Source organism: Callorhinus ursinus, unplaced genomic scaffold (assembly GCF_003265705.2).
Source record: "Callorhinus ursinus isolate GAN/ISIS: 27379988/994484 unplaced genomic scaffold, GSC_fseal_2.0 scaffold100, whole genome shotgun sequence".
Lineage (NCBI taxonomy): Eukaryota > Metazoa > Chordata > Mammalia > Carnivora > Otariidae > Callorhinus > Callorhinus ursinus.
The window spans coordinates 885,405-908,195 of record NW_027397162.1 but is presented as its reverse complement, the minus strand read 5'-3'; the positions used below and the strand labels follow the sequence as shown (position 1 = coordinate 908,195).

General features: G+C 46.3%; 1 protein-coding gene across 4 annotated transcripts in view; it reads right to left on the bottom strand.

Annotated features, from left to right (window-relative positions):
- Positions 1-14,030: 14,030 nt before the first annotated feature.
- LOC112806852 (uncharacterized) overlaps positions 14,031-22,791 on the bottom strand; it is a 16,713-nt gene continuing 7,952 nt past the window's right edge. For 2 of the 4 annotated variants that reach the window (XM_073889005.1, XM_073889004.1), the window contains exons 2-3: positions 19,699-19,825; positions 14,031-18,450 (exon numbers count right to left, since the gene is read on the bottom strand). In XM_073889005.1, coding sequence (XP_073745106.1) covers positions 16,970-18,450; positions 19,699-19,825 — 1,608 coding nt within the window. In that variant the 3' untranslated portion in view covers positions 14,031-16,969. Of the gene's footprint in view, positions 18,451-19,698; positions 19,826-21,827; positions 21,869-22,638; positions 22,725-22,791 lie in introns of those variants that run through there. The other 2 variants (XM_073889006.1, XM_073889007.1) reach the window with 2 other exon arrangements.

Here is a 22,791-nt window from a genome sequence, read left to right as displayed (position 1 = left end):
CGTCCTTGCCCGCACGCAAGGCCGCCGCCGAGAATGGACGCGGAGGAACCCGCACAGTTGCTCTGGAACCCGACGCCCTGGAGCGCGGCCCCAGGTCGGCAGCAAGGCCGGAGGACACGGGACTTTTCCCTCGCCGGTCTCTCTCCTGTTGGCCGCCCTCAAACTCCAGATGGAGGCTCGGAAAAAACCGTGGAACCACCACCAGACCCCACGCGGATCTGTGGGCAGGCCCTGGGCCCTTCATCGCGGTCACCGCACACGCTCCGTTCCGAGGGTCACTTCTGAAGTAACGCCGCGAAAGATCGAGCGTAACATAGGACCCCGAACTGGAACGTGCACCGCCGACGTCCGCCCTCCCCGGCCACCCGTGCGGGCTCTAGGGCCGGGACCACCCGCGTGTATGTGTTGGACCTTGAAAGACCTTCCGCGGAGGCGCCTCCGACCACCGGACGCCACGAGGAGCCGCAGCCAGATCTCTGGCACCTTCTTCCCCCGGCCTCCGCGCACGTTCCGGGCCGGTCTCCCACCTGCGGAGCCGCCCGCACTTCGTTGCCCCCGCGGAGTCACAATCAGCTCCCGCGGACTGAGAAACACCAAGCGGATGCTCATCGAATCCCCTGGGCGGCCCCACGAGCTCCCCCTTCCCTGCGGCTGTGGCCAACACGCGGGAGACCTGCGTATCCAATCTCCAGCGAAGGGGGGGCGGCGACGCGCCGGCGAGAGCGGGACGATCCCGCCAGCGCCGCCGGCCTCCTGGAACTCTGCCTCGGGTACCACGGCCAAATCCCGTCCCTTGTCGATTTCGCCGGAGCTCCGGAGGGAAGAAAGCCTAAGAGCGGCCACCCGGTGGCGCTCGACAACCGGCGCGAACGTCAGCGGGACGGCTCTGCATCGCCGGCCGGCGAGGGCGCACTGCCTGCGGCCCGGGCGTCCGAGATTCTCCCGCCCCAACGCGGACCGCGCCTCTCGGCCCGGGGCGTCCACCTCGAAGTCCCCCGCCCGCAGGACGGGAGCCCGGCAGCAGAAGGGGAACTTGAGACGTGTTTCCAGGTGGCTGCCGGGAAAGGGACAGACGAACGTATAGAAAGTTCCACGGAGAGGCCTGCAGGCCCGGACCGCCGGCATGGGCTTCCCTAAGCAGCCCGAAGGCTCCCGGGGCTCCCGAGAGGACTTAAAAAATTTGCGGTGGGCCCCGTAAAAAAACCATGCAAGTGCTCGCAGACTGACCAGGGATGGATGAATCATCTTAATTCTATCTTTTCGGGCCGAGGAAATCTTTGTAAAGATATGTCGACGAAGCCTAGAAGCCATGAAGTTGGCTGACAGAGTCGCCCACGTAAAACTTTAAACAAGATCTTTCTCTGCATGTACAACTAAGTCCAGACGACACACATGAAGAACATCGGTGCAAATGCACATATAGTTATAAGGATGTCAATTTCACTGTTACTTAATATAATAACAAAAAAATTGAGAGGGAGCATTAATAGCTGTTTACTAAGTACTTGTCCATCCATACAATGCAACACTGTTAGTGTGTGTGTATGTTTGAAATGAGGTAAGTATGGAAGACTATTCCGTGGAATAAAAAACGCTGTAGAACTTTCTTTGCTGTAAACAAACACACACAAGTATGTCTCTTAAATAAGATATGCAGAGCAATTATTTTTTTAAAAAGATTTTATTTCAGAGAGAGGAGAGAGCACGAGTGGGGGAGGGAGAGGGAGAAGCAGACTCCCTGTTGAGCAGGGTGCCAGATATGGGGCTCGATCCCAAGAACATAGGATCATGACCTGAGCCGAAGGCAGACACGTAACTGAATGAGCCACCCAGGCGCCCCTATGCAAAGGAATTAGAATAGCTACAGCAATTTCAAAAAACAAGAATAAGATTGGCAGATAGACACACTGATCAATGGAAAAGAAGAAACCCAAACAAATAGGCTGTCAGAGGAGGTCTAGTTGACCCTTGAGTTGAACCCCAACAACTGGAGGTTCCTCACCCTCTCCCCTGTCCTTGGAATGTATGCTGTGGAAGCTATTCCATGGACACAGCCTTAAGGGAATACAGCGTTGTTGGGACCATCTTGATGGTATATGTGACTAAACACAGTTAAGATCTCTATAAATGTTCAAGATTTGGTGGGCAGGTAAGGAGATCTATCTACTCCTCTGGTGGCATCCAAACAGCCTCATATATTAGTTTCCTTGCTTGTGAAACCTGCCACCTACCAATCTGGGGTGGACTTACTCCTTGGTTGGTCTCTTCCTGCCCTCTGTGTACAGGGGCTCCTTTCAGATTATACCCAGGAAGCTCCCGAGGAGCTTGCAAACTGACATTTGCCCAAGCCCAACAGATTTTTGGCAAATATGCAAAAGCAGGGCCGCCTGGGTGGCTCAGTCAGTTAAGCATCTGCCTTCCGCTCAGGTCATGATCCGAGGAGCCCCGCGTCGGGCTGCTTCTCCCTCTCCCTCTCCCCCTCTCCCTGTTCGTGTGCTCTCTCTCTCACTCTCAAGTAAAAATCTTTAAACAAAAAAAAAAATCTATTTTAGAGAGACAGTGAGGGCAGGGAGCGGGGGTCAGAGACAGGGAGAGAAAATCTTAAGCGGACTATGTGCAGACTGGGGAGCCTGACATGGGGGCTCTACCTCACGACCCTGAGATCGTGACCTGAGCCGAAACCAAGACTCAGATGTGCAATCAACTGTGCCACCCAGGTGCCCCTGGAATAATTTTTTTTTATTTTTTTAAAGATTCTATTTATTTATTTGAGAGAGAGAGAATGAGAGATAGAGAGTATGAGAGGGAAGAGGGTCAGAGGGAGAAGCAGACTCCCTGCTGAGCAGGGAGCCCGATGTGGGACTCGATCCCGGGACTCCAGGATCATGACCTGAGCCGAAGGCAGCCGCTTAACCGACTGAGCCACCCAGGCGCCCTCGAAGGCAGTTGCTTAACCAACTGAGCCACCCAGGCGCCCTGGAATAATTTTTTAAAAATATTTTACTTATTTGTCAGGCGAGAGGAGAGAGAGCACAAGCAGGGGGAGCAGCAGAGGCAGAGGGAGAAGCAGGCTCCCGGCTGAGCAAGGAGCCCAATGTGGGACTCAGTCCCAGGACCTTGGGATCATGACCTGAGCCGAAGGCAGACGCTTAACCAACTGAGCCACCCAGGCATCCCTGGAATAATTTTTTTTTTTTAATTCACAGGATTTATTGTGTGTGTGTGTCTGTGTGTGCGTGTGTTTTAAAGAGCAATTTTGGGTTTATAGCAAAATTGAGCGGAGAGTACAGAGATCTCTCATATGCTCTCCGCTCTGCCTTCACTGCTCCCTGCTCACCAAACACACACATGGGTACTCAGAGCCCCACCCCACCCCTACACTACCCTATCCACATCCTGCACCAGAGCAGTATGTTGGTTCCTCCTGAAGGACATCTTAGTTGCTTCCAACCAAGTTTTGGCAGTTATGAATAAAGTTGTGGTAAACATTGGTGTGCAGGCTTCTGTGTGAATGTAAGTTTTTTACTCATTTGGGTCAGTAATTTTTTGCTGGATCCTGTAGTAAGAGTAGGTTTTATTTTGAAAGACACTGCAATAAAGGGCTAGTATCCAAAATCTATAAGGAACTTATCAAACTCAACACCCAAAGAACAAATAATCCAATCAATAAATGGGCAGAAGACATGAACAGACATTTCTCCAAAGAAGACACACAAATGGCCAAGAAACACATGAAAAAATGTTCCACACCACTCGGCATCAGGGAAATACAAATCAAAACCACAATAAGATACCACCTCATACCCATCAGGATGGCTAAAATTAACAAGTCAGGAAACGACAGATGTTGGCAAGGATTCGGAGAAAGGGGAACCCTCCCACACTGTTGGTGGGAATGCAAGCTGGTGCAGCCACTCTGGAAAACAGTATGGAGGTTCCTCAAAAAGCTGAAAATTTTTAGGGATACCTCGGTGCCTCAGTCAGTTAAGTGTCTCCCTTCAGCTCAGGTCATGATTCCAGGGTCCTGGGATCAAGTCCTGCATTGGGCTGAGAGCCTGCTTCTCCCTCTGCCTGCCACTGCCCCTGCTTGTGCTCTCTCTCTCTGACAAATAAATAAATAAATAAAATCTTTTTTTAAAAAGTTGAAAATAAAGCTACCCTATGACCCAGCAATTGCACTAGAGGGTATTTACCCCAAAGATACAAGTGTAGTGATCTGAAGGGGCACCTGCACCACAATGTTTATAGCAACAATGTGCACAATAGCCAAACTATGGAAAGGGCCCAGATGTCCATCGACAGATGAATGGATAAAGAAGATGTGGTATGTATATATATATATATATATAAATATATATATATATATTTATACACACACACACACACACACACACACACACACACAACGGAATATCACACAGCCATCAAAAAACCTAAAGTTTTGCCATTTGCAATGATGTGGATGGAACTAGAGGGTATCATGCTAAGTGAAACAAGCCAATCAGAGAAAGACAATTATATGATCTCACCCATATGTGGCATCTAAGAAACAAAACGGGGGATCATAGGGGAAGAGAGGAAAAAATAAAACAATATGAAACCAGAGAGGGAGACAAACATAGGAGACTCTTAATCATAGGAAACAAACTGAGGGTTGCTGGAGAGGAAGAGGTTGGGGGAATGGGGTAACTGGGTGATGGACATTAAGGAGGGCACGTGATGTAATGAGCACTGGGTGTTATATAAGACCGATGAATCACTGACCTCTACCACTGAAACTAATAATACACTATATGTTAGTTAACTGAATTTAAATTAAAAAAAGAAAGACACTGAAAATATTCATACAATTTCTTAAGATGGTAGCTGAGAGCATGTCCACATACTGAAGAATCAAACCAATGAAGGAGGGAGAATTCCAAGCTGCCAAAAGGAAGATGTCATTAAGGCAAAACCATACGTCAATCATCTTAGGGTTGCCGCTGGGTCTGAGAAGTATACTGACACAAGACAGATTAAGAGGAGAAAAGTGCACAAATTTATTGCTTATAAATTTTACATGACAAGGGAGTCCTCCTAAGGAAACAAGGACCAAAAGAAGTGGCAGAACCTAAATGTTTTTATATTGGGCTGAACAGAGAGGTGGTTGTGGGAAAGTAACTAAACTCTGTGGAGAAACCCCAGGAAGGTAAGCATTATTTATAACAAAGTCTGTACAGAATTTTCTTATTCTCAGCTTCCTGTCCTCGACAAGAATGTCACTCTCTTTTTGGCAGAAGGAGGACATTTTCCATGGAAAGGGTGGTATTTCCTGCTTCCAGGACGGAAAGGGGAGAGGTCAGTGCATCCTCAGGCACCTGCTGTTTTGGGGGGCTTTTTTTTAAATCAATCAATATTCGTGTTTCTTTACATCTAAGTCTTTGATTTCAGGTTTGGCTTCTGACAGGAGGAAGCACACATTTTTATGACGGACACATTTGGGGTAGGCAAAAAGGGCAAGATGGGGACAGGCCTGTGCATACTTGTCTCATGTGGCAGGCAGATAATTCAGTTCTTGCCAGATGGGATTGCTTCATGATCAGGCAAAGTACCAGGTGAAAAGAAGGAGAAATAATGTCAGAACATGGAGAAGATTGGTTATAATCCAGAGCAACAATTTCCCTGGAGGCAGATGAACTTAAATGATTTCCAGACCCTGTTTATAGATTTAGTGTGCAGGTAACTTTGAATTGACGGTGCTACCATCTGGCTACTTGGGGATTTCACGTCCTACCTCCTCACGAGTAAAAAGAGGAAGGAAGATGGACAAGCACAACTGAACCCCCATACATAGAACTTCCAAATGAAGGGAGGACACTCATTGGGCAAATCATGACTCTAAGGGTCGTTTAAAAGAGGTAACATGACAAGGAGGATGTAAATGGACTTTATGCCACTGAACTGGATGCTTACAAATGGCTAAAATGTTAAATTGTACATGATGTCTATTTTTACCACACTTTTACAAACCAAAACAACACCTTCTTCTTGACTTGGAGTAAGGGAGTTCGGGGTCTGTCAGAGAAGGTCATTGCCCGTGTGAAAAACCAGGGTTCAGCAATTTGGAAAATTTTCTTCCTTGTGAGGCGAACAAAAATTGTAAATGACAGTAGGTGTAGTTGCTATAATTCAAAAGGAAAGGCAGGGGGAATTTTGACATTTAGAAGCATACTCTGTCCACCTTTCACAACATTTACATTATAAACCATACGTACTTTCTCTGGGGGATGGCACCAGAGCACCAAAATATTGCAGAGTGATCAAAGCTATCATCAAATCTTCCGTCAGGGCCCAGGTGGGTAGACTGTGTGTCCCCAAGGATGTACAGAAAATTGGTGAGGGGGTGGGGTAGACTTTTTTGGTGCGTATGTCTACATTCAGCAGGTGTAGAAAAAGAAAAATGATGTTCGATTACCCTTCTGTGTTCTTGGCTGAGGTCCATGTAACAGAAAGATAGATCTGAGGGAGGGAGGGAGGGAGGGAGGGAGGGAGGGAGAGGAAGCTTATTGCAGCATGCAGTGCACATCTCCAGGAGGAACCTAAACCAGAAGTAACTCAAAACGGTGGCTCCAAATTTCAGCTTCTAGAGAATCAACAAAGAACAGGTTGTAGAGAAATGACAGGAGAAAACAAAGCAGTCTTAGGTTCCCAGGTTGGCATTTGTGAGAAAGGTACATATACGGGAGGAGACTAATGTAGTAAGGTTTTGTGTGTAGGTTTCTCTGGTGCTTTTCTGGACTGATAACAGTATCTTCTGTCTTCCTGTTCCTGTCTTCTGTGGGAGTTTTATAGCCTTCTTTCAGAGAAAAAAGGGGAGAGTCTCCGTGTCCTTGTGCCTGCTGTTTTGTGTCTTGAATTAAAAACAATGTATTTGGGGCGCCTGGGTGGTTCAGATGGTTAAGCATCTGCCTTCGGCTCGGGTCATGATCCCAGGGTCCTGGGATCGAGCCCCACATCGGGCTCCCTGCTCCGCGGGAAGCCTGCTTCTCCCTCTCCCTCTGCCTCTCTCCCTGCTCATGTTCTCTCTCCCTCTCTCTGTATCTCTGTGTCTCAAATGAATAAATAAAATCTTTAAAAAAAATAAATAAAAACAATGTATTTGCCAAATTGGCTTGTTTTGGGGTGAAATATTCTGGTTCCCTCCCTTCACAGGGAAAACTGATCTCTCCTTATTATATAAAAACATGTGTCCATGCTCTTCTTCATTGATGTTGTGTAGTTGGGTCTCGTGGCCTGGGCTAATGGCTCCATGGTGAGCATCCCCTACAGGCACAAGAGGCAAGTACAATATAGTCATGCCCCCAGACACTCCCCTGAGACCAGAGCCACCCAAACCATCCTGATTCTGGTGTGCACTTTTGTCACCTTCTCCCTTTCTTCCATCTTGGTACTTTATATGGGGCTATTTGATAATCCAAAATTGGGCTGATAAACACCATTGCACTTACAGAAACATGTTTCCCTATTTTTAGCCCCTTTGTGCTCATCAGGAACAACAACCTGTCTCCAGGTTGTTCTCGCTGCTGGGATAAAAAGGTAATTTTCTCTAAATTTTTCACAAGGTCTGGTGGTTTGTGTGGTTTGCAATATATTCATATGTCCATTCATCCATTATGCAAGGCTAAGCCTCCACTATGAAGCCGGGATTCAATGGTACAATACATTTGACTGACCAGTGGCCCCCGTCCTTATTGGGGTTGAAATACATTGCAATGATCTTAGGACACACAATTTTCTTCAGTCTAACCCTCTGAAATTGGGCTGCACGATATACTGAATAGCATCTTGTACTTGTGGCTGAGCTTTGTCCCTAACCCACTGTGCCCGCTGAGTGAGACACACAACAGAGGGAGAAACTGTCAAATCCTTAAAAAAACAATCTGAAAGTAACATTAGACTGTGATGATTCCTGCATCATGTAAAACTATCATGAAGACACCTTATCACAGCATTTTTTTCTTTCTGAGTTCCCCATAAAATAATGGTCTCTTTTATAATGTGTGGCATCTTAGCTTTGGAAAAATTTTTTTTTAATTTTTAAGCATTTTATTTATTTATTTTAATTAATCCCTACACCCAATGTGGGGTTCGAGCTCACAACCCCAAGATCACCACTGAGCCAGACAGGCACCCCCGGATTAATCTTTAAAAAGATAGTTTAGCCAGTACACAATCTATAAACATATATCTATACAAATTATTACAAATTTTAAGTTACTATAAGTGCTGGAAGGTCAACTAGATAATATGATAAAGTACAATCAGTATACATGATCTAGCCTGATGGCTCAAGGAAACATTCCTTGAGGATATATATATATTTTTTCATATTTTATTTATATATTTCAAAGACAGAGAGACACAGCGAGAGAGGGAACACAAGCAGGGGGAGTGGCAGAGGGAGAAGCAGGCTTCCCGCGGAGCAGGGAGCCCGATGCGGGGCTCGAACCCAGGGCCCCTGGGATCATGACCTGAACCAAAGGCAGATGCTTGATGACTGAGTCACCCAGGCGCCCCAAAGATATATTTTTTATGTCTGGAATAAATACTGTGCAATGATTTATTAAGTGTAGAGTGTTGGGAAAAGTATTCCAAAGAGAGAAAGTGCCTGAGGAGTGGTGCTGGGAAGCCGTGTGCACATTCAGGAAACAGAAAGGTCCAGACAGAATGAAGGATACTTCATGTGCAGACACTGAACTGGAAGGATAGGGTACTCTGAAAAATGATAACTTATTGACTTGTAAACCCAATGTATGCAATTTATAAATTTGAAATCATTAGGGATTAAATCTTTGTCTTATACAGACTGCAATACTGTGGTAACATATTTTACATGGTAAAAATCAGTGAGAAGGGGCTCCTGAGTGGCTCAGATGGTTAGGCGTCTGCCTTAGGCTCAGGTCATGATCTCCAGGTCTTGGGATCGAGCCCCACATCAGGCTTCTGGCTGGCTCAGCAGGGAGTCTGCTTCTCCTCTCTCGTTCTGCCTTCCCCCTGCTTGTGTGCTCTCTGTCTCTTGCCCTCAAATGAATAAATAAAATCTTTAAGAAAAAATCAGTGAAAAGATGTAATTCCTTTTTAGAAAATAAAAAGTCTAAGTGGTTCAAAAAGATAAATTGATAGGGGTATATGACCTTTTAAAAAATATAATTTGTAGGGGCGCCTGGGTGGCTCAGTTGGTTCGGTGTCTGCCTTCAGTTCAGGTCATGATCCTGGGGTCCTGGGATCCAGCCCCACATTGGGCTTCCGGCTTGGCAGAAAGTCTGCTTCTCCCTCTCTCTCTGCATGCTGCTACCCCTGCTTATGCTTGCACACTCTCTCTCTCTCCCAAATAAATAATAAAATCTTAAAATATGTGTGTGTGTGTGTGTGTGTGTGTACACATATTTTGTAAACATCTACGTACACACTTAGGACACGCCTGGGTGGCTTAGTCAGTCAAGCATCTGACTCTTGGTTTTGGCTCAGGTCCTGATCCCAGGGTAGGGAGGGTAGGGAGGTCAAGCCCCACTTCAGGCTCCAAGCTCGGTAGGGAGTCTGGTTGATTCTCGCCCTCTCCCTCTGCCCCTCCCCCATCTTGTACTTGCTCAGACTCTCTCAAATAAATAAATCTTAAAAAAAACACACTTGCAATTACACGAAAGCTCTGCAGTCTCCTCTTTCTCATTCTTGCTTGGTGATCTAGGGGTCAAGGCCATTATTCAAAATCACAACTTAGCAAATTTTTTTTTAGAAAAACAGCTTTGAGGATGATTATGTTTAGCAACATAAAGAGCCAGCCCCAGGGGCGTCTGGGTGGCTCAGTTGGTTAAGCGTCTGCCTTTGCCTCAGGTCATGGTCCCAGGGTCCTGGGATGGAGCCCTGCATCAGACTCCCTCTGCCCCTCCCCCTGCTCCTCTCTCTCTCTCTCACTCACTCTTTCTCAAATAAAATGTTAAAAGCATTAGATTAATATTTACCTTCCTTTATGCTACTTTAGGACAATAATTTTCTCTTACATTATCAGTGTCCTTTCTAAAAGTTTCAGAAGATTTCTAGTTCTTTCATTTTTAAGCATTCAAATTTCACTAATCTTAAAATATTTTAAAGTCAGGTCTACTGGACTCTTTCCAACCATGTTTTTGCATCTCTTGGCTCAATCAGAAGACGGATTGATTCCTGGAGATTGTGTGCACAGCAGAAGAATAAGTGACTTAGCAGATTTTTTCTTTTTTCCCCTGGGATTTGGGAAGTCTTTGACTATGCCACAGATTTTAACATAACCAGGTGAAATGTCCATTTTCAGGAATGTCTCTCCTCCACAAGGAAGTTACAAACTCAAGGGACATGGAGGCCAACTCAGAATACTGTGGACTGAAGGAAAAGAAAGAAAGTTGGACTAAAAATAGGACAAAGAGGGACAGTGTTTAGGAGGATTCACCAGTGAGGAAGGTTTAAGCTTATCATAAATTACCTAATGCCAGAATTCCTAAGTGGACCCTGCAATACTGTTTATTTTCAGGACAAAAAGGAAATAAAATTCTGATTAATCAATGACCATCTTTCTATACTTGGTACGGAAAGACTCCAAAGCAGTTTACACTCAAACTTGCCTCCCTGAAAGATGTTTAGATAAGGGTATGTTCTCTGACGGATCAATTGCCAAAATGTCAATAACCTAAGATGGAAAATGAAACACAACAAGTAAATTTAACACTATTGCTAATTAATCCTTGTAAAATCACAGTCAAAATTATTTCAAATCAACTTATAAGACAGTATTTTGAGGAATGTCCAAGAGCTATGGAAATAGATGACCAGCCAAATGAGAACACTCAAAGCCCTTCCTGCGACAAGGTTGTCAGAACCCATCACTTGCATTTTTGCAGATTCTCAAAGGCAGGCAGAAGAGTGGTAAAGCCTTATAGTTTAAAAAGGTAAGACTTCAGGTATGCCCTGATTGGGAAGCTGGAGCTGGGCTAAATAGAAGATGCATCCTACATGATTGTTAGGCGTACATATTTGGCCTTCTCTGGTTGGTATTATGTTGCAAACAAGGACAAAAATGAAGGAATCTTCATTATTATTAATTATGCTTAATAATGGAATCGTCCATTATTAATCATGTCCTGGCTCTTTGGTGCCATCGTTACTGGGGTCATCCTTTGGCATCCTGAAATGTTGCTAAATATAATGGTATGATTTTCTATAGGTTTCACTTCTAGATAGCTGGCATCTTGGGCTGGTTATATAGATAATGGGTTGGTTTCCTGTGCTGGTTACCAGAGACTGTGGGTCTGAGTTCTATCTTTCTATATGGTCTGGCCATTGTCTATTTCTATATTCTCTCAGTCTCACCCTGGTCTTTCTCTCACTTCTGAGAAGTTGACTAATTTGGGGGAAACACAGATTCAAATCTTCACTGCTTTAGAGACTGTTCATCTTCATAGTGGGTACTGCAAGATTGGCTTGACCTTTTTACTGTTATATCATCACAGTGATCATCTGATAAAAGTGCAGTTGCATAGAAGCATTTAAGACTCTGGACAAACAGACCAGCGTCATCACCACTATGACAAAAGCAAGCACAATTAATAGTCCCTCGTCTGTTTCATAGATCCAAGGACAAGCAGTATTAGCAGTGGCACAGATTCCACCATGACTAGCCAACAAGAAATCTAGAGCAATGAGACAGTCCATCACTACTTGTGTCCATGAGTTGAGACAAATGTTTACTACATCTAGGGCAGAACTGGTGTCTTAAAACTACTGCCAAGGATAGTGATAGGTTTATTAGTCTTTTATATTTGTATGATTCCCACTGATGGGAACACTACTCATATCGTTCACATAAACAATGAGTCAGTACTCTCCTCAGTGTGCTGAATAGAAGACCTCATTTTAGAAATCACTCCTGAGTCGGATTTCCAACGTTGGTGATTTATAGAACTAGGGTCCCTCATGTATGGACAAGTTTTAAGATATTATTCCTAAAGTGCATGACGTGTTAGTATGAATCCTGTGGGTCCTGGCCACAAAGAAAGTAGTTATCTGTCAAGGGCACATAGACATCTGGGAACAAAGGAGTCATTCATGATATAAGGTCAGAACCAAGGGCTTACAGGACTGGGTTACATTTTTGGATCTCTATCGGTCTCTACCAGGTAGTAAGTATTGGGCACATTGCCCTATGAAGATTATTGAAATCAAACTTAGGATCGCCTGAGTTCTCATCAAGATTGAAATAATCAGTTCTTTTTCTGGGAGAGAGGGACACTAGCAATGTCACACATTGATTCATGTAAGGTCAAGGTCCATGTATGTGCAAGTGGAAATGCCATCCGCTGTAACTCCCTATGGTCTCATTTGATGCAACCTGCATGGCCCAAAGGTTTTATCATGGTAGGCGGGTGATGAATGGCATATCCAGCAGTGACTGAGGGTAGGGGCTGCTGTTAGGGATAACCTAATAAGGGTGTTAAGATTATGTTCTGACCTAACCTAACCTTATAAGGAAGAAACGAGTAAAAGGGCCATTAGTGGTGATGACAAGGGGTCTGTGGAAAATGAGAAGTGGAACAATTACAGGCAAGCAGATTAAAAATACAAAACAGTAATTTGTTAGACAGATGTCTTGCTGTGAGGTATCGAGTGGAAGCTGTCATCTGTTTGTTCCGAAGGTTTTGGGTCACCTGTCTGCTTTTGAAGATCAGCTCAGAATCCTCAGTTTGAGGTCTTGGATTGGAGTAGCCTTCCAATTGTGTGGAAATCTGGATTTCTTTTTTAGTTGTGCAACATGAACCAGAGTGACTCTCTGGAGTTTCACTACTCTATTTATTGCTAACAGCACCTGATAGGTTCCCTCCGATGAGATTTATGAGCAGTTATTCTCTGGGGTCTGTTCCAACAGAATCTACTAGTTGAAGATCATAAAAAAGCCCTTTAAAACATGTTTTCAGAAGGTGGCCTTAGTGAGTTGGTGACAGGACTGGATATATTATGTGAATCCCCGGTAATATTTTGCCATGTCTGCATGTAGCAGAGCAGTAACTAGTATTGGAAGTGAAATCCCTAGACACATGCATGAGTCTTCCACTTAGTAATTCACAGCGGGATAACTGAGTGAGTGGACTCCATGGCCATAAGGGCAAGAGGGAATATCTTTGGCCAAGGGAGCTTAAAGGTTTCTGAAAGTTTTGCTGATGTTAACGATGCCAGTGGTCTGTTCAACTTTTCTAGAAGATTGTGAGTGATAAAAGAGAGTGTTTATAATGGTTCCCATAAAGTGTGTGACATGATGACTTGATGTAGATGTAAACATTGGGATGATCCAGGGCTGGAAACAAAATCAATCAGCTTTTCAGTGACTATAAGAGCTGCAGCTTTTCAGCAAAGAAATGCTTTAACTCACTCTGCAAATGGACATACAATCACTAAAATATATTCAAGTCCCATAGAGGGTAGAAGCTGGATAAAGTCCATAAGAAGGTGTTCAAGGGGCCCTTGAGGTATGGCCACCACTTATCCAGGTCCCCTTGGTGATGTGTGCATGGTCCAAGCCACTCAGTCCCTATTTGTCCCCCACTGGCTTGGGACTGTCCAGTAGGGATCAGAGCTTCAGGAAGAGCCAGGTGGGAACCTTACCCACCCCCTCATGTCAACCTCAGCCCCTGCAAGGCCCCCCAGGTATAAATATCTCAATATTTGCCCCCAGTGATCTTTTGCCCCCCTCTCCAAAGGCACTGCTAACCCTAATCCCCACCCCTTAGGACAATCATCACTCTTCAAAGATTCTCCATCTGAGGGGCGCCTGGGTGGCTCAGTCATTGGGCATCTGCCTTCGGCTCAGGTCATGATCCCAGGGTCCTGGGATCAAGCCCCACATCGGGCTCCCTGCTCCACAGGAAGCTTGCTTCTCCCTCTCCCACTCCCCCTGCTTGTGTTCCCTCTCTCGCTGTGTCTCTATCAAGTAAATAAATAAAAATCTTAAAAAAAAAAAAAAGATTCTCCATCTGAGTCCCTTTCCTAGGCCATGAGTTCTTTACATCCTCAAATCGCCCCAGAGGCAGGTTTGCTCATGATCTCCATTTTACACAGCTGGAAACTGAACCTAGGGGGAGGTTGGGCAGCAAGTTTCTCTTTGTGACCTCCACTGAGAGGTGGGGATGGAGGAATCAATTCCAAGCCCATCCCTCCTTCTGGTTCCAACTACTTTACGGATCATAATCACCTCCTCCCTCTGTCCCTAGGGCACCCTGCAGACCCTCTCCTTCCCAGATGCTGATGGCTCCCATAAGACTTTGCTAAGGCCACCATAATACATTACTTCAGACTGGGTGGTTTAAGCAACAGAAATGTATTTTCTCATATGCTAGGTATCTGATATCAGGGTGTCAGCAGCACTGATTTCTCCTGAGACCTCTCTCCTTGGCTTGTAGGTGGGCATTTTCTTCCTCTGTCTTCACATGATCTTCCCTCTGTGTGTCTGTGTACTAATTTCCTCTTAATGACACTAGTCACACTGGATTAGTGTCCACAGTATCGCCTTTATTTTACCTTTTTAAAAACCCTATTTCCAAATGCAGTGACATTCTGAGGTACTGGAGATTATGATTTCAACATATGAATTTGGGAACATACAATTCAGCCCATAACTAACACATCTTTTCATAGGGAGCTAACAGGGAGGAGTTCTCCTTAGGATGACCTCATTTAACAGTCCCCAAATCACAGCCCTGTAACTACAGCTCTGAGGCGCTCTGAGGTATCAACACAAGAGGAATGAAACATATCCATACAAAGAATCATAAATTTAAGAATCAAACAAATGTCTCTAACAACTGTTTGATAAAGCCCCAAACTAGAAACAACTCAAATATCTGAAACAGATGAGTAAATAAACAAATAGTAGATAGAACATTACATTTCTTGACAACATTAAAAGAATGAACTAATTACACAGACCCACTGACAAATCTCAAAATAAATATACCAGATGAGAACACCCAGCGGGGAAAAAAAACTAAACATTTTATTTTCATTCGTGTAAAATTACATTAAATACATATGAATCTATTGTAGAAGAAAGTAAATCAATGTTTGCCTGGAGGGCAGAGAGAAGGAGATAATAATTAAAGGGCATGAGTGAATGTGGGGTGATGCATATGCACATTGTTACGATTTGTGATGATGGTTTCATGGGTTTATAGGAATGTCAACACTCATCAAATGGTACAGTTTAAATATGGACAATTTATTATTTATTAACCATACCAAAAAGGCATTAACGGTATAATAAAAAAAAAATTCTGTTTTCAAAAAACAAAGTTTGGCAAACCTGTATTGACCGCACCATATCCCTTGTAATGCCCTGGGATCAGCACCTTGCTTCGTTTGCAGCAAATACAGGTGAGCAATGAAAGCCATTTCCACCTGAGTCATTGGGAATGCAGGCTGCGTAAAGCCTGCATTTCTGGACTGAGATCTTCTTTCTTTCTATCTTTGTTTTCCTTCCTGTGCAACAAAGGCCTTATGGTGAACAATGCAGAGAAACTACAGGAATCCATAAAACTGTTAGATTCCTTTTCTTATAGAGAGAGCACACGTGAGAGAGTGTGAACGTGGTGGTGGTGGGGGGAGTGTATGCACAGGGAGAAGGAGAGAGGATCCCAAGCAGGCTCCGCACTGAGGCTAGATCTGTTTGCAGGGCTTGACCTCACAACCCTGAGATCATGACTTGAGTCAAAACCAAGAGTCAGATGCTTAACCAACTGAGCCACCCAGGCGTCCCCCTATTAGATTATTTTCTGACAAGGCCCTCAGCTACACAAGCTTCACAGTTCAGAAGGATCTGAGAATTTCTGTACTTGCTCATCCTTCACAGCCATACTGACTAGCACAATAGCAGGTGCCCTTTTATAAAAGAGGCACAATCCAACCAGTTTGTTGCAATCTCTTGCCCTCTCTGTTAATTCTCCGTTTGTGTACAATTATGACTCCCCCTATAATCTTTCAGCCAGTGACACCACCAAACAGAATTCTGGGCATTAGGGTACATCTCTCCTTTCCAAGACCTGGGAACAGATTTCCTGCACCAGTGCTGAGCACAATGCAACATCCCCTGCAAACAAGAAAACAATTTTATGTTGTTCCCAGAAGTACCAGAGATTGTCACAACTGCCCCCTCTTCAAGGTGAGTGCTGACAGCACGAAACTTCCTGGCATCCAGGCTACAATTTAACCACAAAACCCTACATAATTTCCTTAGAGGCCTTCGGCAACAATGCAAACAAGGCCCAAACTAGAGACAGGACTACCATCCTTCTATCCCCCTGAAGCACACAAAGATTGGGGTGCCCATGCCAGCTATTTCTCCTGTCATTCTGAAACCACCCCATAAAGTAAATCTAACCCTCAAGATAAAGATGACTTGCACAATAAGGCCTTTGTTATAGCACAAACCAGAATTAACAGAGGAAGGCTGTTCCTCGGTTAGTGATTTGGAGGCTAGGAAATTCCATCACAAGAATTACCAGACCAATATCCCTAAAAAAGGTGACTTTTCAGGTCACAGGCAGAACTCAGATGGAGTCCTCTGGAACACAACAGGGTCATCTGTGCCCTACTAATCAGAGAGAAAAAAATGAGTACTCTGGCTTCTCACATTTACCCAGTGAATGGGAAAACACCAAGGTTTACTTTGCTGAACACATCAGAGCAGATAAATGATATACATATGGGCACCTGCAGGTGGGAGAGGTGAATGGCTGCTGCTACAGAATCAACAGTAATAAAAATTCACACGGGTCCAAGCTGAAACATGCAACACAGCTCCACATACCTGGAATTTATTTTGATGTGTGGATGTAAGAGGCGCCATTCAGGCAAATGGTACCCTCAAAAGAGATCTCCTCGTTGTTATACTGAACAAGGAAATACATTTGCTACATATCTAAGTTGTTTCTCCCATGTGAATTTTGTGGTAATCAATGAGGTAAGGGCTTCGGCTAATGGCTTTCTCATTCAAGATATTTATAATGCCCAATCCAGTATGAACTCTCTGGTGTCGAGTGAGGCCAGAGCTTTTACTAAAGGATTTCCCACACTGGTTACACTTATACGGCCTTTCTCCAGTGTGAACTCTCCGATGGTCACTGAAGTTGGAGCTTCGCCTAAAGGACTTCCCACACTCATTGCACTCATATGGCCTTTCTCCAGTGTGAACTCTCTGGTGTTTAAGGAGCGCAGAGCTTTGGCTAAAAGATTTTCCACATTTGCTGCACTCATAAGGCCTTTCTCCAGTGTGAACTCTCAGATGTAGAACAAGGCTGCAATTCTGGCTAAAAGATTTCCTACATTCACTGCACTCATAAGGCTTTGATCCTGTGTGGACTTTCTGGTGTTTTAAAAGACTGGAATTGTAGGTAAAGGATTTCCCACATTCACTGCACTCATAGGGCCGTTCTCCGGTGTGAACGGTATGGTGTTGCAGGAGCGCAGAACTTTGATTAAAGGACTTCCCACACTCACTGCACTCATAAGGCTTTTCTCCAGTGTGAATTCTCCGATGTTGAATGAGGTTGGATCTTTGACTGAAGGATTTGCCACATTCTCCACACTCAAATGGCCTCTCTCCAGTGTGAACTTTCCGATGGTTATTGAGGCTGTAGCTTTGGCTAAAAGATTTCCCACATTCACTGCACTCGTAAGGCCTTTCTCCAGTGTGAACTCTCCGATGTTGAAAGAGGTTGGAGCTCTGGCTAAAGGATTTTCCACACTCCCCACACTCGTAAGGCCTTTCTCCTGTGTGAACTCTCTGATGTTTAATAAGGCTAGAGTTATGGCTAAAAGATTTCCCACATTCACTGCACATGTAACATCTCTCTCCAGGGCGGACTCTCTGGTGATGAACAAATGTGTGCTTGTGGCTGAAAGCTTCTGTGCTGTCTCCCCAGCAGTGTTGAGTTTTTCCCTTGTGGAAAGCCGCCCCACATTCAGTTGCATTGTTTGACTTCTCTCCAGTCTGTGTGGCCTGCTGCTGGAGGAATCCTGAGCTGGCCAAGAAATCCTTCCCAATCTCCCCACAGATAAAGGGCTTCCCTGACACTTGCAACCTGCAGCTCTTGATCACTGAAGCTCTGCTTACATTGTTACCGAAGGGCTTATCGCTCACATGCTGCTTCTGCTGCTGCTGAAGGTTTTCGCTGAAACAGAATCTTTTCTCATGTGTCTCACCAGTGTACACTTTCTCACTGAATTGTGTTTCCTGGTGCTCAGCCGAGTAAAAATTATCTTTCAAGACTGGACCACACACCTCATAGGGGTTGGCCTTCTGGGGAAAAAGACCTGTCTTGGGAGCCCTGACATGTGACACTCCTACAGAAATGCTCTGCTCAGATGGTGCCTCCTCATCCTCTGCTCCATGCCAACAACCTGAAAGCAGGAAATGCTGGTGAAGTGCACGATGACTTTTGTGGGTAGGCAGCCGCTACCCAAGCATGTCTAACAAACCCAGAAACGAGTGCATGAGACTGTTCATAGGATAAGAGGTTTGAGTTCAGGCTGAGGATGAGGCTGCTTAGCAGTGCTGGGCCGTCACTGCTCACAAAATGGAGGTTTAGGGGCACTCATGAGGTGAAATAAACACACTGAAGAGAGACAAGGTCTACACATAACTTTCAACAGGACCTAGTCTGCCATGCAGAAGGGTGTGTTCAGGCCCAGGAAAATTCAACAGTGAAAGAGAGCCTGGTGTTCAAGGACTGTTTAACAATCTGTGTTCACCTCACGACACAACACATAAGAGCCAAGGAGGACAGTACCCCACATGGAACAGTGACTAAAATGGTCAAGATGTGGAATCCAGGGAGGTGCAGATTAGCCCTGGGCAGGAAGTAAGAGTACAAGTGATGAATAGCAGTTGACCAGTCACCTGAGTGTAAAGACGGGAAGGAAAGGCAGGTATGAAGTGTGGGGGCCACTGTCATTACCAACAAAAGACCAGCCATGTGGAATAAGTTTCTGGTATGATGTGTACACAACCCTGAGGTCATGCCACCCCCAGGTGTCACTGTTCAGAGCCAGGCTGTGAACCACAACAGACTCTCCACAATCCCGAGATGAGCAACTATGTGGCACCTGGATGATGCAAGTATAAATAAGGGAAAGACAGGAGAGATAAGTGGACAGCACTGGCCAAGAACAGCTCAGCACATGCAGTGCACAGGAAAGAAAACTATTATAAAGAAAACTTCCAAGAAGGATCTTGCAAGAACAGACCGTGGTCTACATTACAGTGATGGTCAGTGATGGCAATTTCTAGCACAAGAAGGAATGAGGAAATGTCAGCTAGAAAAAGAAAGTGGAACCTGGGATACTTGGGTGCTTTGTAACTGCAAATCGCCTGGCAGGGAGAGGGCAAGCAAAGTGGGATCCACTGGGCTGAATGGAACAGTCCTGACCCTGGCTCCTTCCCTGAGAGGCTATGGGAGTAGCAGGTGTTGGGGCTGCTCAAGGAGAAGGCAGTGCACATACCTCAGCCAGCCAACCACACTGCCTATTCAAGGAAGTGGGGGAAGGAAGCAGAGACCATGATCCTGATGGGAGAATAGATCTGCCCTTGGGGAAAAAGGCAAAGGGAGAGACTAGCTCAGGGTACAGAGGTGGGTGTGAGGACCTTACCCAGGGAGGTTATAAGCGCCAAGTTCTCCAGCATCACATCCTGGTACAGGTGTCTCTGAGCCTCATCAAGAAGATCCCATTCCTCCCAGGAGAAGGACACAGCAACGTCCTCAAAGGTCACAGTGCCCTGGCAAGATGGAGACAGATGAAACCATAAACAGCCTCTCCCTCATAGATGACAATCCATCTCCTCCACATCTACCCCTCACCCATCCTCCTCCTGAGCATCCAACACAGAAGAGAAACCAGGCCCTAGCACTGCTGGTGCCACTGTCTCCTCACAGGTCCATTGATCATGGGCACCAGCCATCAGTAAGATGAGGCAGGTGGATAAAAAGGTATAAAACAAGGGTTTGGCACAGAGGCATTCACCCATTTCTGCTAAGTAATTCCCCTAATACGGACAAACCATGCAATTCCCAATCCCAGGGCCCTAGGGCATCAGGCATACACCCTCTACAAGTACACATCATTCTTTAGATGGCATATCCCCCACATTGCAGACACTGCCACATGCCCATGGCTGCCACCACCTTATTGCCCTGCATACCTTAGGCAACTACTCTCTGGTCTTACAATTATATATGACTGTTATGTCAATCACCTGCTCTTCACCCCACTGGTGAGGACGGGAATGGATTGTGTGCTAGGGTTATGGGGATGGCCAAACACAGAACACCTAACACTGGACAGATGAGACTGACAGCACTTTTCTAACCATATATATTCACAGTCTGAGAGAGGACACCACACACCACACAGGGCCACAGGGGGGTGGCACTCTGGGAAAGAGTGAACAGATGGTGGTTGTGAGATCCAAGATTTGTAATATCAATACAAAGAGGTACCCGTTTCCCCTGGGAAGATGCCACTGACTTATTGTCAGTAACTCCATGGGCAGGTAGGGAACTGAAACCAACTACAGAGGGATAAGCAGGAACGGCTCCTGATCCCCTTGATAAAAACATCGCTTGGTTAGGAGATCTTATTTCTGGGAGCAGAGTGGGGAGCAGAAGTAGCACTCTGGCCATCGGAGGCCCTCACAGTTTCCAAACATCAGTGCCGCATGTAATGTTGGCTCTTAATTTTAGACCTTGCACCACAACCTGAATACAGCATCCATAGGATGCTTCGCAAATTCAAACAGCATTGAATACTGCTACTGACTTCCCAGAACGCCCACTAGCCGTCGCAGCCCCAAATCCACCTACCAAGACTTCACTGCTTGGGTCTATTCCTTGCCTCAGATGTGTATGGATCTCAGATACCCATGGCCCTATTCCACAAGGTGCTGTGCTTGCTGTCCCCAAAGCAATCACAACCTTCCTCTGTCCACCTAACCCTCATCAAAGCCCAGCTCCATCAGTGGTCCACCCCAGGCCTTAGTGACTCTCACAAATGACCACGTTTGCCCTTGACCTTATCCTCCTGCCTGAATGAAATAGCCCAGACCCCAACAAAGTCCTCAAAAAAGCCTGGTGAGTGCACAGAGTGGTGAGTAAACACCCACTGCGGTCTGCCTGACATCTTGCCTCGGTTATCCCCTCCCTCCGCGTCCACCTCATTCATGTCCACCCTTGCCTTGGAAGCCTTGGCCACCTGCCAGACTACCCCGTCCCTGACACACACTCCTTTCAGGGCCATGTGCCTGCCCCATTTGTGTTTGTGAAGCCTCCACCCATCACCCAGGTACCCAGCCAAGAGACCCAGTCCACCTTCCCCATGCCCCCTACCTGGCCCCTCATAGCTTTACAATCATCACCTGTCGATTACCCCTCCTAATCGTGAACACCCTGAACACTCCATCCTGAACCTTCCCCAGATTCCCAGTCCTATGTGTACAACTGCCTACATCATACATCCATTCAGTGGTCTCTGAAACACCCCAGACTCTCAATATACCTAAATCAAAGCTCCTAACACCCCCACAGTGAGTATTACTACATTCTTCATCTCAGATAATGGACCTTCCACTCCTACAGCTGCTAAGACCTAAAACACTGGGATCATCCCTGAGTCCTGTATTTCACTCCTTCTCCTGCATCAGAGAATCTAGTTGCCCATTTAAAACATGCACCCAGAATCCAACTACCTTCCCTAAGCCACAGCTCTGGCCCATTAACTCTCACCTGGGCTTTGGCAGTAGCTGCAGAGCCTGATCTTCCTTCTCCCCCGGTCTCACGGTCTGTTCTACACTCTGCAGCCAGACAGAGTCTGGTAAGATCGTGAGACCACTTTCTGCCTCTGATCCACACCCCCCATCACCTCCAGAATACACACCCAACTTCTCAGTCGTTCCAGTCTTGATTCCTGACCCCCTGCTCTTCATTCCTACCTAGAAGGGTACCTGTGGTTTTCTGAACGCTCAGTTCAGCTACACCTCTAAGCATCTGCATATCTTGGAACCAGTTCCTAGTACATCGGTTGCCAGAAGCCTTACCTGGACTTAGGACCCTCTGCGTAGGATTTCCCCAGGGCCCCCAGACCCAGGCCTGGGGGAATGACACTTAAGAGCCCCAGGACACCACAACCCAGAGAATGTGTGCGCGGTGGCCAGGGCCAGTGAGGGGCTGAGACAGCCTCCACCCACCTGTGTTAAGTTCCAGGGCACCTCTGCCGCAAGGGGAAACTGTGCAGAGGCTGGCAATGGAGGAACGGGTCCATGGCAGGGTTCGCTGGGCCCATGTTACCCGCACCCTTCCCTGGCCCTGGAGTCAGGCGACTTCACGCTGGCTGTCGGACCGCTGGGCCTCAATGCTGTGTCCCCTCTTGCCAACCGTGCCACCTGAACTAAGATCCAACCTCCCAAGGCCTCAACGTCCTCTTCACGGCCCTCCCGTCCGCTCTTCCTTTGAACCGCCTTCGGAAAACTTTTAAATCGCAAACGGAGATCGGGTCCCTCCTGCGGCCGAAAGGCCCCTTGGCGCCTGGAGTCCTCACCTGGAGGTACGGCACCTCGGCCCGCCAGTCCCGGCGCGACGCCGCCTCACGCGCTGTCCCCTGCGGGCAGCCTCCTCCGGCCTCAGGCCCCCTCCGGCCTCCTCCCTCCGGCCTCCCTCCCGCCTCCTCCGGCCTCAGGCCCCCTCCAGCCTC